The sequence below is a fragment of the Peromyscus eremicus genome, chromosome 23 (genome assembly GCF_949786415.1).
Source record: "Peromyscus eremicus chromosome 23, PerEre_H2_v1, whole genome shotgun sequence".
In the NCBI taxonomy this organism is placed as follows: Eukaryota; Metazoa; Chordata; class Mammalia; order Rodentia; family Cricetidae; genus Peromyscus; species Peromyscus eremicus.
Window position 1 is genome coordinate 10570353 of NC_081438.1, and position 15355 is coordinate 10585707.

General features: G+C 56.8%; 1 protein-coding gene across 1 annotated transcript; it reads left to right on the top strand.

Annotated features, from left to right (window-relative positions):
* The first annotated feature begins 5328 nt into the window (after positions 1-5328).
* Lhx5 (LIM homeobox 5) lies at positions 5329-13210 on the top strand. Its single transcript, XM_059249885.1, has 5 exons — positions 5329-5501; positions 7465-7688; positions 8363-8640; positions 9308-9473; positions 12843-13210. Exons 1-5 carry the CDS (start codon positions 5329-5331, stop codon positions 13208-13210), a joined length of 1209 nt encoding a protein of 402 aa, XP_059105868.1.
* The last annotated feature ends 2145 nt before the right edge of the window (positions 13211-15355 follow it).

Genomic DNA, 15355 nt, shown 5'->3' on the forward strand with positions numbered 1-15355 from the left:
GTGGGGGGGCTCACTCCCTGCCCTGCCTGCTTGGGATCTATGGGCGGTGGGGCCCCCGGCATTTCCAAAACAAAGCCCAACACCACAACTGACACCCTGCAGCTCCCTCCTGAGCAGCAGCCCTTTAAAGCACGGTGGGGCTCAGTATCAGACCCGATGTCTTTCAGACCTAGCACTCCACTACGTCTTGGGAAATGGTCTTACGGGCACATCTCCCGAGCCTCGGATAGCTCACCTCCCGGAAAGGAGGAGAGGAAAGAGAGAAGAATGAAAGAGGGGGTGAAGATGAAATAAATCCCAGCCGGGTTTGTAAACATCCCAGGTCGGGCCCCCGCCCCCGCCCAGTTTCAAAGCCGCTTAATTCATGAGTGTTCACGTTACAGGAGGGCCCGGAGCCCCGCAAAGATGCTCTGGAAACCCAGTGGTCCACAGTGTTGCGGGAGTAGGACTCATCCGCCTATCCCGTTTTGCCCCCCCCCCCGTGTCCCTCCTGAGGCCAGGACACACCGTCCCTACTTGGATCTGGACTGGGGACTCCATTCAGGTCTGTGGGTCCTGCGGGGGCCCGAGAATTCTCATCCACTCTCATCCCACTGTATTCTTCTGGGCCTGACCCTGAGCCCTGACCCACACGGCACACCCGGCTGGAGTGCACTTGGCTGGGCTTGATTGCCCAAGGTCCGTTGAGTCTTGAGGCAGAGACTGGAGACCCGGTCTGCCGGGAGTACGGAGGCCGACGCTTCGCTCGGGCTTGGCCTCCACGCCCGTTCCTACCCCGGGCGGATGCCTCTGGGCGGCGGGCCGTGCGCGGCGGGCCGTGCGCGGCGGGATGCTGAGTGTCTGTGCGCGGGGCCGCCTATATTTACACCCAAAACAAAATAATTACACTCTTGTCGGAGGGAGAAAGCCAGTGATTAGGCGCAGGCTCTTTGCGGCAAAGCAGTTTCTCAGTGGTACACCAGTATAATTTTTCACGGCTGGCTGAAATCAAAGAGGGGAAGTAATGAATCCGGAGAGCAATTTAAATTTACAATTTGTAACGCCGCCGCCGCCGCCGCCGCCGCGCAGACCCGGCCGAGAGCGCAGCTCCCAGGCGTTCACTGCGTTTGTTTAATGTTAAAGCTTCGCTGGCTCTTGGTGGAGGGGGGGGGGGGAGGAGGTGGATAAGGATGCGTGATGGGGTGGGGGGTAATGATCGAGATCGGAAGAGAACTGACTGCTTCCACACCTGAGATGCTTGGGGGCGGGGGGAAGGCGGGAGGACAAGGGGCAAACCTCCTGGATCCCCACTCCCTCAATCCCCCACCCCCGGCCAGCGCCGGGCCTCCAGCCTGCCCTTTCATAAATAAATAAACGCATAAATAAATAAGTACAAAACAAACAAAAACAACCGCGGCTACTCAGGCCATTCTAAGGCGGGTCGCGAGTTAAGAAGACTTAGAAGGACTCAGAGATGGCCGGCCTCTTTCTTGCTTGGTTGAAGAATTTCCGAGGCATGGGGAGCGGAGCGGAGCAGAGGTGCGCCAGAGACCCAACGGAAATGTCCTGCTCAGCCGCCGGCGCAAGAGGCACCTCCTTCCTCCACCGCTGTCCAGTGTCCCCAGCTGGAAACCGGGAGAAAGACACCCCCACGCCCAAAGCTCTCCGGGTCTTGAAACTCCCACTCCAGCCGGGAGGTGTGCGTCTCTTCGCCAGTAATTAATTACCGAACTCAAGGGGGAATATGCAAGGAACATTTTACTAACTCTACAGGGCTTAAGTGATTGGAAACAGATTATTATCGTGTTTGTCTTTTGTCTGTTTCATTTATCCCCGTACCGTCTGTCGAGCAGTAATGTTGATACTCTTTACTCTAGAAGGGAGATTTTTATATAGTAAATTCCATCAACATCTTGTATAAGTGACATTGAGTCTTGGTGCATCACCCTGTTAAGACACAAGCGTTTATTAGTTACACATAGGAGGGAATTTCACTGCCGGGTGGCCATCTGTCAGTGCCGTTAGGGCGGGATAATATATAAAATAGCTGGTCTGCTATTTTCCCGGTGCTATCGTGGAGTGGAGAAAACTACCGTAGCTGCCAGGCTGGCATGGGGTGGGGGTGGGGGGTGAGTTCCTGTAAGTGGGGCTGAACCATATGAATCCAGTGAGGCACCCAGGTGACTCGAAGGGCAGTAACTAGGCAAGTCCTTTGAGCCCTTACAACCAACCCCATCACAGGCTACAAGCAATGGCTCAGCCCTAGGTGGCCCCCACCCACAGCCAGGCTTGAGGACCGACCCCCTGGGATAGTCGCTTTCTACTACAGTCTCCTTCCTGGCCTGGCATTCAGTGGCTGGAGTATGGCTGCACATTGACATTCAGGAACATTCCAGGAGAAGTGAAGTAATGGGTTCATCCAAGAGTGGAGAACCAGACAGGGCTGGCTGGACAGGAACCCTGACTCGGGAGAGAGGAGGGGTCTGGCACCTTAGATTCCTTGTGGTGACTTGAGGGAGTGTGTGGCCACAACTGGGGGGGGGGGTGCTGAGAAGGAGGGGTGAGTGACTGTTGTATCAGGGTGTGAGTTTTCTCCACACATCTCAGCAGCCATGCATAATGGAAAGCGGCCTTTGAAGTGTTTTGATGGATGCCAGACTCCAAACTGGGGCAAAAAGGCAGAGGAAGAAAGAGAAAGTGTGTGTGTGGGGGGGGGGAACAGAGAAAGAAAGAGGGAAAGGAGGAGGACCAGGAAGATGGGAAGCGTGGAGCCACTGAGCTAAAGGCAGGAGCACTCCAGGAGAACTCAGGGAGGTGGGGGAAACCTCCAAAAGACAAAGGCAGAGGGTAGTGGGCTTGCCTCAGCCCGGAGCCTGTGCGACTCCCCTCTTCTCTGGGCTCTTCTATATTTCCTCTGTGTCCTGTCCGAGCTCAAGGCCCATTCATAGCCCGGGAAGGCTGGGTGCTGCCACACAGCTTCCTTTGGAGGCTTCTGGAACCTCTCTCCATAGGCCTAGGAGGCCCAAGTTCAATCCAGCCTGCTTGGTCCCAGTCCCCCTGCAGGTCCCGGTCCCCCTGGCAAACTAGTGACAGAAGCTACCTGAGTTGGGGGTACCCTTTTCCAAAGGCCCAGCTGATGGGTCTCTCCAAATCTTTTCCCCCAATCCATGAAGATAATCACGGCTAGTGGTACACAAACGAACACATTTCTAGTCCTACAAGAGTCCTGTAAATAAAAACCCACTGTCCAAACACACACACACACACACACACACACACACACACACACACACACACACACACACGGGTCTACAAAATTCTGTGCCCAAGACCACACAGCCGAGCTCAGTCACACACACACACAGGGTCCCTAGCAGGAACACACGCATTTAGACAGACACGCACTCGGACGTTAAAGAACATCTTCCTGTCAGGGTTAGCATATGCAATAGGAGTGATCATACATGCTCGCCCTTTCACAGATGAGCACATCCTCTGGCATCCAGAGGACTCACGTAAGCAGACACATACAGACGCAGACCGACAAATAATTTTAATGCACATATTAACACACAACGCAGGCAGGACCCACAAGAAATTATAAACACGAAAATTTACACGCAAAAAAAACCTCTCCCCCCCCAAAAAAAATATATCAAAACCCCTCCAAGTCCCAGGGCTTGATCACGAACACACTATAGATAGAATAAAATGATAGTTTTCAAGCAGCGCATATATAACTAACAAACTCAGTAAATAAATACACCCAAACAAACATTCACAGCCAAGTCTTGGCACAAATCCTCTCTGGCTCCAACCCTTGGGCCCCAGCCCCTCACCATCAGGGGTCTTCCCAGGAGCAAGCAGATATCCAGAAACACATTCCCATCCTACCTCGCCCACGAAGCAAGCGGTGGCCTGGCTGGCCAAGCAGAAACAAGGCCTGGTCCCTTTTCTCTCCCTACCCCAGGTCCCTTTACACCCCTCCGGGCCCCTCTGCGTACATCTGCGGGCACTCTCACACCTGCGAAGCTGCCTTTGGCCCTAGGAGCAGCGGGGAACTTAAAAGCCCTCGGGCTCGGGAGTCACGGTGGGATGGCGCCCGGCAGTGGCCGGACTCCCTTGCTCTGCAGAGTGGCCTACTCACCACGGGTCTCGCCAGGCTGACCTGGAATATGGACAGTGTGGCAGAGAAAGACGTAGTGAATGCCACCTCCTATCCACCAGCCTGAACACCCATCCGAGGTAGACCTCCCCTCTCTCCACACCTCCCCCAGAGCCAGTGAGCTGGACACTTAGACCTGACATTCGGGATTCCCGACCAGGCCAGTTGATATATATCCCTGCTCCAACCTTGCTGGGGGTGGGAGGTGGGGGGGCACATAACTACCCAAGCTTCCCGCCTTCACTCTCTCTCGGTGAGAAAAGCCCGCCTGGGCCCCAGCCCCGCGTATGACAAAAGAAACCACAGCCCTGGAGACCGATCTCAGGGTCTCAGCTCCAGCGCTCAGAGCCCGAGCGAGCCGCAGTCCTAAGTCACAGGGAGCTGGGCGGGTTCGGAAGCAGGGGACTACAGCGCTCTCCCGGCAACTTCTACAGGTTGCGAGGGTGCCACACTGGGTGGGAGGTCCCTCCCTGACTAGGCCTTGGAACCCTGCCCCCAAAAAATATTTGCGAAAGAGAGAGAAAAAGAACCCCGGTTTTCGGATCGCGCCCCCACCCCTCCAGGCCCAAACTGGAAGGTAAATACTTACTTAGCCTCGGAACCAGGTACTAGCAAATACTCGGCAATACTGATGTCTTGTTTTTTTTGCTCTGTCCTGACCGCAACGCTGTAGCCAATTTAGATATGCTATAAATTTAAGAGGTTGCTATGGCCACGGCGCGCCCATTGGCCGCCCGGCACCCTACGTGCCGCACCACGTCACCAAATCTGAATAAGGATGCGCGAATTAGGCGGCGGCCAGACAAAGATGAGGATCGGGACCGCTTGAAAGTGGGGGAAAGTGCCGGCGCCTCCGTCAACCGGGAAAGCCGCTCGCCAGTGCCGAAGCCAGCAGCCGCCGAGGACACCTGCTCTAGGCTGGAGCGAGCGCCCGGGCGCGACCCGTGGCATGAGGCTGTGACCGCCGCCGCCCTCCGCGCCACTCTGGGCAGCGCAGCGCCAGGCCGAGGAGCGTCGGAGGACTTGACCCCGCGAAATCTTGGGTGATCCCTACGGGACTTGTCCCTGCCGAGGCCCAGAGAGCAGGGAGGCTGAAAGCCACTGCAGCGGGGACCGGGAGGCCCTAAGGGCCCAGGGGCCCCAAGGAGGACGAGGCGGCCCGAGCCGCCCCGGGGCGCGCGGCTATGATGGTGCACTGTGCCGGCTGTGAGCGGCCCATCCTCGACCGCTTTCTGCTGAACGTGCTGGACCGCGCGTGGCATATCAAATGTGTTCAATGCTGCGAGTGCAAAACCAACCTCTCAGAGAAGTGCTTCTCCCGGGAGGGCAAGCTGTACTGTAAAAACGACTTCTTCAGGTAAGAGGCCCCGCCGCGCCCTGCTGCCTACCCCTGGCTGGCCGGATTTCCACCCGGGCACCTCGGGAATTGGGGGACCAGGAGACCCATCCCAGCTTAGAGGGGAGGCAGAGAGGTCTCTGCCCTCCTCCAGCCCTGTCGTCGGCTCCTCCTCGTGAGAAGCTAAGGCGAGGAAGGAGGACGTGGCTTGGCGGCCTCACCTTGGGGTCTGCCAGACAGCAGAAAGCAGCCAGATGGCTGAACCAGGAAGCCCAGCAACTTGCTCCCGGCCCCTTTCCCCACAACTGAGTCGCCGGGACAGAAGGTCCAGGACCCACGTCCCTAGATCCCAAAGATGCTCCAGGAGTTCTGAGCAGCTGGGGGCTTCACGTTCCCAACAGTAACCCTGAGCCCAGAGGGTAATCTGAGGACAAACAGAAACTTCCCAGTTCCAAAAGGCCCCAGCCAGGGAGGGCTCTTCTAGAGAGGAGGGACAGAGAACCTTCCCCTTGTCCCCCACCAGCCATCCCTGATCCATTTTCTCCCTAGTTGGAAAGGGACTGAAGAAATGGAGGCTGAGAATCAGCAGGGTCTGTTCCGTGATGTATCACCTCCCTTCCCAAGTCCACATGCCCCACCACAAGCACCCCAGGCAAGCCAGGACCCAGTGCTTCCGTGGGCCTCAGTTTCCCCAGGTGGGAAATGCTAAGGGGCGGCCTAGAAACCTGTGGTGTTTTCCGATAGCTGCTCTTTCTGCTTGCTTCCACCGGGCACCCTGACTGGCTTTGTGAGTCTGAATTCCAGGCGCTGAGGGGGCCTGATAAGCTCAGCCGAGGAGAAAGGCAGCCGCCTGCCCCAGTGGCCGGGCACTTGGGAATTTGAATAGAAGAAAATGTCAGCCCAGCCTTTACACGTGTAAACTCCCCGGCCCCGGAGGCCCTGGCGCCCCTAATGTGGCATGCTTGCAAAGCACCTAATGATTTTTGATAAGGTGTATATAGCCAATTATGCTGCCGGATAAGGCCAAAAGTGACTTATGGTCTCTAATGCCCTCACTATATCAATGTCACCCAAATTCACTCTGTTTAGAGACATAGGTGTGAGTGTATGGTGGGGGGGTCTCCCAAGGTTCTGAGCGTTCTTCTTCCTCCCCACACAGCCTGTACGCCTTTCCTGTACCTATTGTGTGGGGGAGGATGAGGGTACTTTCTTCCAGACCCCAAGGAAGTAAGTAAAGGGATTGGTTTAGAGGAAAGGAAACAGAGCTTTGGAGTGATCCCAGGTCCCAGCCGAGAAGGACGTGAGATGAGCTTCTGTCCCCATTCTCCCGACGCCTGCCAGGGCCAGAGATGGGGGAGGAGGGTGTGTATGTGTGTGTGTGCAGAAACTGACTTCCTGTTTCCAGAATGTACTCCTCTGAGAGCCTCTTGTCCCCAGCTCCTGGGGTGGGGGGTGGGGTGTCCAGCAGATCTCCCAGGTAGCACCAGAAGCTGGAGGAAAGTTCTGGGGCATTCATTTCTGCTCAGATACTCCACCCCACTGCTAAAGACAGACCGACCGTGGTGGTCCTGTCCGGGACACCCGCTTCCCAATCCAGGAGGCAGAGCTAAGAAGGATGGAAACCTAGCCTACAGGCTTTAAATCCTTTGTGGGCTCCTGAGACAGCCAAGGCAGATTTGGTGGGGACCTGAGGGCAGGGGACACATTCTGGGACACCCTGACCCCTTGCCTGTCTCAAGGCTGCTCATCCAGCTCTTCCAGTCACGGCCCCCATAAAGCTTGAATCAGCACACTAAAAGCAGGACCACCTGGCCCCAAACCAGCCCTGACTAGGGAGACCAGAATTGGGCTTCTATTTGACAGATACGGAAATAGAGGTGTCTGGGAAGCCCGAGTGGGTGGGAAGAGGTCAGCACTGAAGAGGACTTGGACACCGGGCCCATCTGGCCGCCACCTCACAGTGACAGGCGCCTTGTATCCACAGGCGCTTTGGCACGAAGTGCGCCGGCTGTGCGCAAGGCATCTCTCCCAGCGACCTGGTGCGCAAGGCCCGGAGCAAAGTCTTCCACCTCAACTGCTTCACCTGCATGGTGTGCAACAAACAGCTGTCCACGGGAGAGGAACTCTACGTGATCGACGAAAACAAGTTTGTGTGCAAAGAAGACTACCTGAGCTCCTCTAGCCTCAAGGAGGGAAGCCTCAACTCAGGTATGGAAGGAGGCCTCTGCCGTTTCCCAGCGTTCCTCCCCACGCTGTTGGACTCTAGCAACCAGCCTGGCACATTCAACCGTCACCCTGTCATCCCGCCACCCCGGGCCGGGCTGACTTCAGTTCAGGACTCATCTGCTGGGGGGGGGGGGGCTTCAGGGCTGGGGAGACAAGAGCCATTTCTAGAGGGGAACCCCCAGCCAGGCTCTTCTCCCCTCCCCTCAATTTAGAATTGCAAAGAAATCCACCACCACCACCACCCCTTCAGTGTTATTTGAGGTCCTGGTAAATTTTAGAAGGACCGGCAGGCTCGTAGCTATTTGGAGAAAAGAGAGACGGGGCAGGGGGAGGGGGAGAGGGGACAATGTGTATACCCTTCTCTGTCCCCACTCCTGAAGAAAAGGTTCTCCAGAGGGTGTGCCGCGCTTCCCCGGGAGTCTCCGACTTTCGACTTTTGGGGGGTGGGGGGGCGCTGAGAAGGTCCTTTCAAATCAAGCCTGGCCTGGAGGGAGTGGGTGGGCATCAAGTCCGGGGGAGGGGTGGCCCCTACTTTGGGAGGGAACCCCCTGCAACCTAGGCAGAGAGCCTGGGTCTTCAGGAACGGGGTTTCAGAGTTGGAGACAGATCGCGCTGACGCCGCTGTCCTGTCCCCAATCCGTCCGCCCCCCCCGCAGTGTCATCCTGTACGGACCGCAGTTTGTCCCCGGACCTCCAGGACCCGTTACAGGACGACCCCAAAGAGACCGACAACTCGACCTCATCGGACAAGGAGACCGCGAACAACGAGAACGAGGAACAGAACTCCGGCACCAAGCGGCGCGGCCCGCGCACCACCATCAAAGCCAAGCAGCTGGAGACGCTCAAGGCGGCCTTCGCGGCCACGCCCAAGCCCACGCGCCACATCCGCGAACAGCTGGCCCAGGAAACCGGCCTCAACATGAGGGTCATTCAGGTACGGCCGGTGGGCCTGCCCTCCCGACCAGCAGGAGTGCCTCCCGTCGGGCAGCCCAGCCTTTGAACGCTCAGGGACAGTAGGTGCACCCGAAGTTGGTTGGGGCCATCAGGGCACCCTTTGGAGACGGGGAATTTTGAGCCAAAAGGTTTGTTAAGGTCCCACTGTCCTGGCAATGTGATTTTTTTTTTGGACGAGGTCGCCAGATCTCTCTGAATTCCTCTACCCCACTCACCGCACCCTGATCAGCTAATGGCTTAAGTCTCTCTGGCCTCCAGGACCCCTTCCTTCCTCTCCAAGCCCAGAAAGGGGCAATGTCCTCGCGCCCTAGCGTTGGCAAAGCCACAATCGGCTGGAGCCTGGCTCTGTAGCCGCGGGGCGAGGGCCTGGAGGGGCAGGAGGTCTTTATAAAGCCGTCAGACCGCGGGCAAGCCGAGGACCAGGAAGCCGGGGTCTTTATGAGTCACCCCACGGGTCCGCGAAATCCTTCACCCTTGGCTGGTTCGCCGAAGCCCCTCTCCGCCCCTCCTGGACTAATCCGGCCCAGCCCTCGCCTCGGGGGAGTTATGGTGTGCCCAAGGCGCTAGGACCCAGCAGGGCCAGCCTCAGCAGGAGAGGGGGGAGGGCATTCCTGACCTCCAGCTCACAGCCCCTTCCTTCACCCCAGGTGTGGTTTCAGAACCGAAGGTCCAAAGAACGTCGCATGAAACAGCTGAGCGCTCTGGGAGCCCGGAGACACGCCTTCTTCCGGAGTCCGCGGCGCATGCGTCCCCTGGGCGGCCGCTTGGACGAGTCTGAGATGTTGGGGTCTACCCCGTACACTTACTACGGAGGTAAGGGGCGCCTGGGGACGCTCTACTGCTCGCCCGGGCGCACAGCTACTCTGGGCCTCCTAGCGTTTGGGGCCACAGTAGGGCAGCTTTTATTTTTCCCAAACCCACGCAGGTTATACACAAAGCCATTCCTAGACAAGACTCATTAGCATAGGCTACTCACCTACAGGTACCTCCTGAACAGGCACACCCACACAGGACACATGGACTCACACACACCCGCTCGCAATGAGACCTCAGTGAAACGGCTAGACGTGGCAGACAAGCATGCACAGATCTCTCCTTCAGAGGGAGAGACCTACAGACACACTTGGCGGGTCATACTGGGGCAGTGCCGGTACACGCCTAGTACCTTTCCCCGCCCAAATGGCCTTACTTCCATTATCCACTGCCGGTGGCTTGGTGAGCTTAGGGAAGGCTGGAACCCCATCAGCTAGCTTCAAAGGCAGCAAGCAATTCTGTTCTGCTACAGACACCCTGGGTTCCGCGTGCAGAAGGCTCAAACGCTTGTGCGAATCTAGGGCCCACGCGGGTCCAAGCAAAGGGGTTGATCTAGAATGGGGTAGGGGGAGATGATGCTCCGGACTCATCTTTGGGTCTAGGGAGAACGGCCGGTTGCTTTGCACAGACAGGTTCCTGACGTTGTTAATAGACTCAAGCCTGCTTGCTCCGGCCCTTTCTTCTCTTGCTCTCCCGGGACTGCTGTCCCATCCCAGCACCCCATCTTCCTCCCAGCTCCTGGGCCTGGCCTGCTCCCTGGGGGAGGGGGAGTTGCTAGCCTGCCCCAGTCCCCGTCTCAGAGGTCTCTGTAGGGAGGATGCACTTCTCTCGATTCCCGAGCCTTCCAATCTGCCTTCCAATCTGCAGAGCCACCGGGAGTCTCCAACCAATGGCCCTGCTTGGTTGGTCTGCTTGGGTCTCCAAACCCAGATGGAGAGGCAAGAAGTGAATTCCCTTTAAAAATGTGGATTCGGGGACAATGCGGGCGTGGAAAGGCGAAGGAAGCCAGGCAACCCCGTAGAAAGTAAGAGGACCCCTGGCCGGACTTCCACGTGCGGAAGCCCGGGAAGTTAATCGGCCCACAAGGCCGAGGCCCCTGGAAATTGTTGGCAAAAATATGTGAAGCGGTGATTTTTAACGTGGTGGCGCGGGGCCCAGGTTGGGGGAGCCGGAACTGTACGGTGATGGGCGTGTCCTAGGACGTGTAATCTTTCCTCCTAGCTTGTCCTCAGTACAAAAAAATCTCAACCCGGAGCCCAGAGATAGTGGGGGCGGTACCCGCCTGAAAACCCCTGCCCCAACCTGGGTGATTAATCAAGGTTTTCAGGGGGACCAGCCCACCCCTCACCGATCCTGCCAACTCCTCTCTCTGAAGGCCTGCGGGACAGGGTGGGGTACAAAACGCCAGAACTCCCCTTTTTTTTCTCCGAAAACGGGATGGGGCGCAGGACTCCCCAACCCCCCAGCCCAGCAGCCCCGCCTAATCCGCACTGGGAGATCCCGGTGGCGGCGACCGGCAGCGGGCGAGAAAGGGGCCGGGTGGCGGGGCCCGCGGCTCCCCGTGGGAGCTCGGACAAAGCCCCAGCTGCGGCTTTTGTACCCTTTTCAGACAGCGTTTGTTCCAATTACCTCCGGCCCGGCCGCCATATGGGCGGAGGCGGCGCGCACGGCTCCAGGGCCGCGGCCTTCCCTGCTTAGCGCGCTCCCTTTCCGTTCCTTTGAGGGCCCCCAAATTCGTCTCTCTCAACCTCCCAAACTTTCGGGCGGAATGGAATTTGAGATTTTTTTTTCAAAAAGTAATTGGCGGCCGTGTTAGCTGTTACCGAAGCTGTCTCCACTCCAGGCAGGTCTTAAGGCAAACCCCACCCCCGATTTGGATAGGTTTCAGGACTTCGGTTAAAAAAAAAAAAAAAAAAAAAAAAAAAAAAAAAAAAAAGGCGGGGAGGGAGGGTGACTGGGACATCCAGAACTCGCCTGTGAACTCGGACCCCAAACTGAACAAGGGGAGTGGATTTCCAGAAGAAATCCTGGCCTCGGGACGGCCGGTTTTTCCCGCTGTACAAAGCGGGTTTTCCCTCCAACAGGCTTAAGGCGCTCCTTTTGTTGGGGTCCTGCACCCCAATCCTGGAGGGGCCGATCTGGAGGGGAAGCCAGAGGGTGTTAGCAGAAGCAATTTCTTGTGGCGGTGTGAGCGCCTGGCCTGTGTGTCCCTGGACCCCTGGGAAGAATGTGCATTTATTTGTGTCAACTCTCCCAAAGGTCTCTGTCCGCAAATACTTCAAAACGATCTGGGCATCCTAGCAAGCTCCTCGGGGTTGAGACTGGAGACCCGAGGCTCCCCACCCCTCCCCACCCCCGCCCCCAGGAAACCGCAAGTGGTCCTGAAAACTCAGGTCCCCTGGCCGGAGTCACTGAGCTTGGTTTTCTTCGTTCCAGGCTCGACTAGGGCGGGGAGCAGAAGCATTGAGGCTGCCCTTGGCTCTGCGCCCTGCGCGCCCCGGGCCCAGGCCGCCTGCCCGACGCTTTCTGCGCTCTGGCAGCTGACCTGGTCCCGCTTCCCCCTCTGGGGCCGCATTCCGGGTCTGAACCCCTTTGGAGCTTAGAGCTGCGGCAGCCGCTTTGTTCCCGCGCTCCTCTCCGAGCCTTGCAGCCACCAAGCCGATGGCGATTCCTGGTCTACTACTGTCTCTCGTTCTCTTGGGCTTATCCATACCCTCACCGCGGCTTTATCTATCTATCCATCCATCCATCCATTTATTTATTTATTTTTCTGTCTCCCTCTTCCTGTCCTTGCTCTTTCTCACCTCTGCGTGGACTTGGCTGTGCAGAGTGCGGTGACAGGGGCCGCCCTCCACTGCCTTTCCTGCCACCTTTGATGTGGATCCTTGTCTCCGTCCGTATTCATCCCTCCATCTCTCACTAGATCTCCCCGTGGCTCTGCACCCCTGCGGCCTCTCCCCGCATCTCAGCGTGTTTGAGAACCTGCGATTCCCTAGTCTGGCCTCCCTCGCTGCCTATGTCCCTCACTGCTCAGCCTCCTTGTCACCTCTGTGTCTTTCCCCCTTGGAGACCCTCGGCCTTCGGGCCTTTGCTGTTTCGCTCTGCCTCTCCCCGCCCTTACCCGTGGCCCTCCTCGGTCCCCTTCCATCCGCAAGGTCTCGGGCTTCCTCCCTCGGCCTCTGAGGACCTCCTTAGGTCTCGGTCTAACCTAGGGTCAGTGGCATGTTCTCACGCATATCTGTACCCACAGCCCTATCCGTGTGCCCTGGCCTTTGCGCCCTCGGGCCACCTCTCCGAGGTCCCTGAGTCCTTGTCGGGCCCTAGCAGTCTGTCCTCACGCCACGTCTTATCCCTTGTCCCTTCCCGCAGACTACCAAAGCGACTACTACGCCCCGGGAGGCAACTACGACTTCTTCGCGCACGGCCCGCCCTCGCAGGCTCAGTCCCCAGCCGACTCAAGCTTCCTGGCAGCGTCGGGACCCGGCTCGACACCGCTGGGCGCGCTGGAACCGCCTCTGGCCGGGCCGCACGGCGCGGACAACCCCAGGTTCACCGACATGATCTCGCACCCGGACACGCCCAGCCCCGAGCCCGGCCTGCCCGGCGCGCTGCACCCCATGCCTGGAGAGGTGTTCAGCGGCGGGCCCAGCCCGCCCTTCCCCATGAGCGGCACCAGCGGCTACAGCGGACCCCTGTCGCATCCCAACCCCGAGCTCAACGAGGCGGCCGTCTGGTAAGGCCAAGGGGCCGGGCCACCCCCCCTGCCATCGAGCGCTGAACGCTTCCTGGGTCACCCTCGGAGAGTCCTGTCTCTTGGGTTCGCGCCCACCCGGCAACTCGCATCTCCACCCCCCTCAGAGCTTCGGCGCGCGCCTGAGCAATTTCTTGGGACCAAAGTCAATATTCTGGAGGGTCGAGATTCCAAGCACACCCTAGACTGCCCCCGCCCCGGGACCCCCCGCCCACCATCACCTCTTTGAACTAAGGAGGGGGTTGAAACCAAGGAGCGGAGACCGTGGCGCTACCCCTCCCTGCGAGCCGAGGCCATTGTGAAATCTTATTTCTCACTCTTTCTCTTTAAAAAAAAATAAAAGATAAGAAAGAGAGAGGTTGAAAAGAGAGAGAGAGAGAGAGAGAGAGAGAGAGAGAGAGAGAGAGAGAGAGAGAGAGAGAGAGAGAGAGAGAGAGACGAGGAAAGCCTCAGCCAGAAAAGAAAAATAGACCGCTGGTGAATGGTGGCTTTGCTGGAAGACAAATCCACCTGAGAGTTGGCGCCCCCTGGTGGCCAATCGTGAGGCTCAAGGTCAGCTTGTCTAGGAAGCTGAGCGGTCAGGACCGGGCCAGCCTGGGCCCAACTCCCCGCTCCTCCATACTTTAAGCCTGAGGGGCTGGGCAGGATTCGAACCCTCCCACCCCAGCTCTACCCCTGAGCCGGGCACCAAGTCGCTGGGCGTTTGTCCAGGGATTACTCTCCCTGCCCGGGGCCTGGAGGCTGGGCCATCAGGACAAACAGTACTATACTTTTTTGGAAGTCGGACGCTTCTAGGTTCCTTATTTTGTATAAAGAAGAAACAAATAAAGTATGTTTTTGTGTTTACTGTTTATTTATTGTACTCTAGTTATCTGGGGCTGGACATTTTTATATTTTTAAGAGGAGGGTGGGGCAGAGTGGGGGAGGGGAGCCAGAAAGAGGTTTACCAAAAAAAAGAAAAAACCCACAAAAAACCCACAAAAAAAAAACAAAAAACAAAAAAATAATTTAAAAAATCAACTTTTTTTAAAAAAGAAAGATTAATAAAAAAAATTCTTTTCTCCCTCAGTTCTGTGTGGTCTTTTTTTATGCAGTGTCTTGAGAGTCAGGGTAGATGTCCCAACAGCACAATGTAACAGGTATAATGACCCCTCCCCCCAGCCACCAGGGCAGTGTTTCTCAAACCTGTGGGTCGCGACCCCTGTGGAGTCTAACGACCCCTAGACAGAGGTCACCTAAGACCATTGGAAAACATGGATATTTACATTAAGATTCATAACCATAACAAAATTACAGTTATTAAGTGGCAATGAAAATAACTGTGGTTGGGGTCCCCAGGACATGAGGAACTGTACTGAAGGTTGAGAACCACTGTCCCAGGGGGCCTTAGTTTTGGTTTTGTTCTTATTGGGTGGTTTCTCTTTTTTTTTTTTTTTTTTGATGATTTATTTATTTTTATTTTATGTGAATTGATATTTGTGTGAGGGTGTCGGATCCCCTGGAACTGGAGTTACAGGTAGTTGTGAGTTGCCATGTGGGTGCTGGGAATTGAACCTGCGTCCTCTGGGTCCTCTGAAAAGAGTGTCCAGTGCTCTTAACTGATAAGCCCCTGGTGGTTTCTTTTTTTATTTTTATTTTTGTTTTTATTGTGTGTGTATGTGTGTGCCATGATGATGTGTATGCAGAGGTCAGAGGACAACATCCTTCCACCGGATGGGTCCCTAAGACAGAACTCAGGTTATCAGGCTTGGCAGCAAGCGCCTCTACCAATGGAGCCTTCTTGCTGGCCCCGCTTTGGGAGTTTCTATGGTGGAGGATGTTCTCTCCTGCTTTTATGCACCTCACAAGCCAGCCTGGCACACGGTAGGCCTTCAGGATGACTGGGGAATGAATAGGCTGGTGTACACCTGTAATCCCAACATTTGGAAAGCTGAAGCAGGAGGATGGTAGGTTCCAGGCCAGCCTGGGCTGCACAGAGAGACCTTAGAGAGAGGGGGAACGGGGTGGTGAGATTCTAGTTTCACCCCTGTTTATGTTGCATTTAATTCCAGGTATCTGCAAACAAAAGCATACAGCCATAGGAGTAAGGCTGCTAGGGTGGAAGGGCCCTGGGGAGTGGGCCTGGGGTTCT

Coding starts and splice junctions, on each gene's coding strand:
- Lhx5 (XM_059249885.1), top strand. CDS start 5,329: ATGATGGTGCACTGTGCCGGCTGTGAGCGGCCCATCCTCGACCGCTTT. Junction 5,502..7,464: donor TGTAAAAACGACTTCTTCAG/GTAAGAGGCCCC, acceptor TTGTATCCACAG/GCGCTTTGGCACGAAGTGCG. Junction 8,641..9,307: donor TCAACATGAGGGTCATTCAG/GTACGGCCGGTG, acceptor CCTTCACCCCAG/GTGTGGTTTCAGAACCGAAG.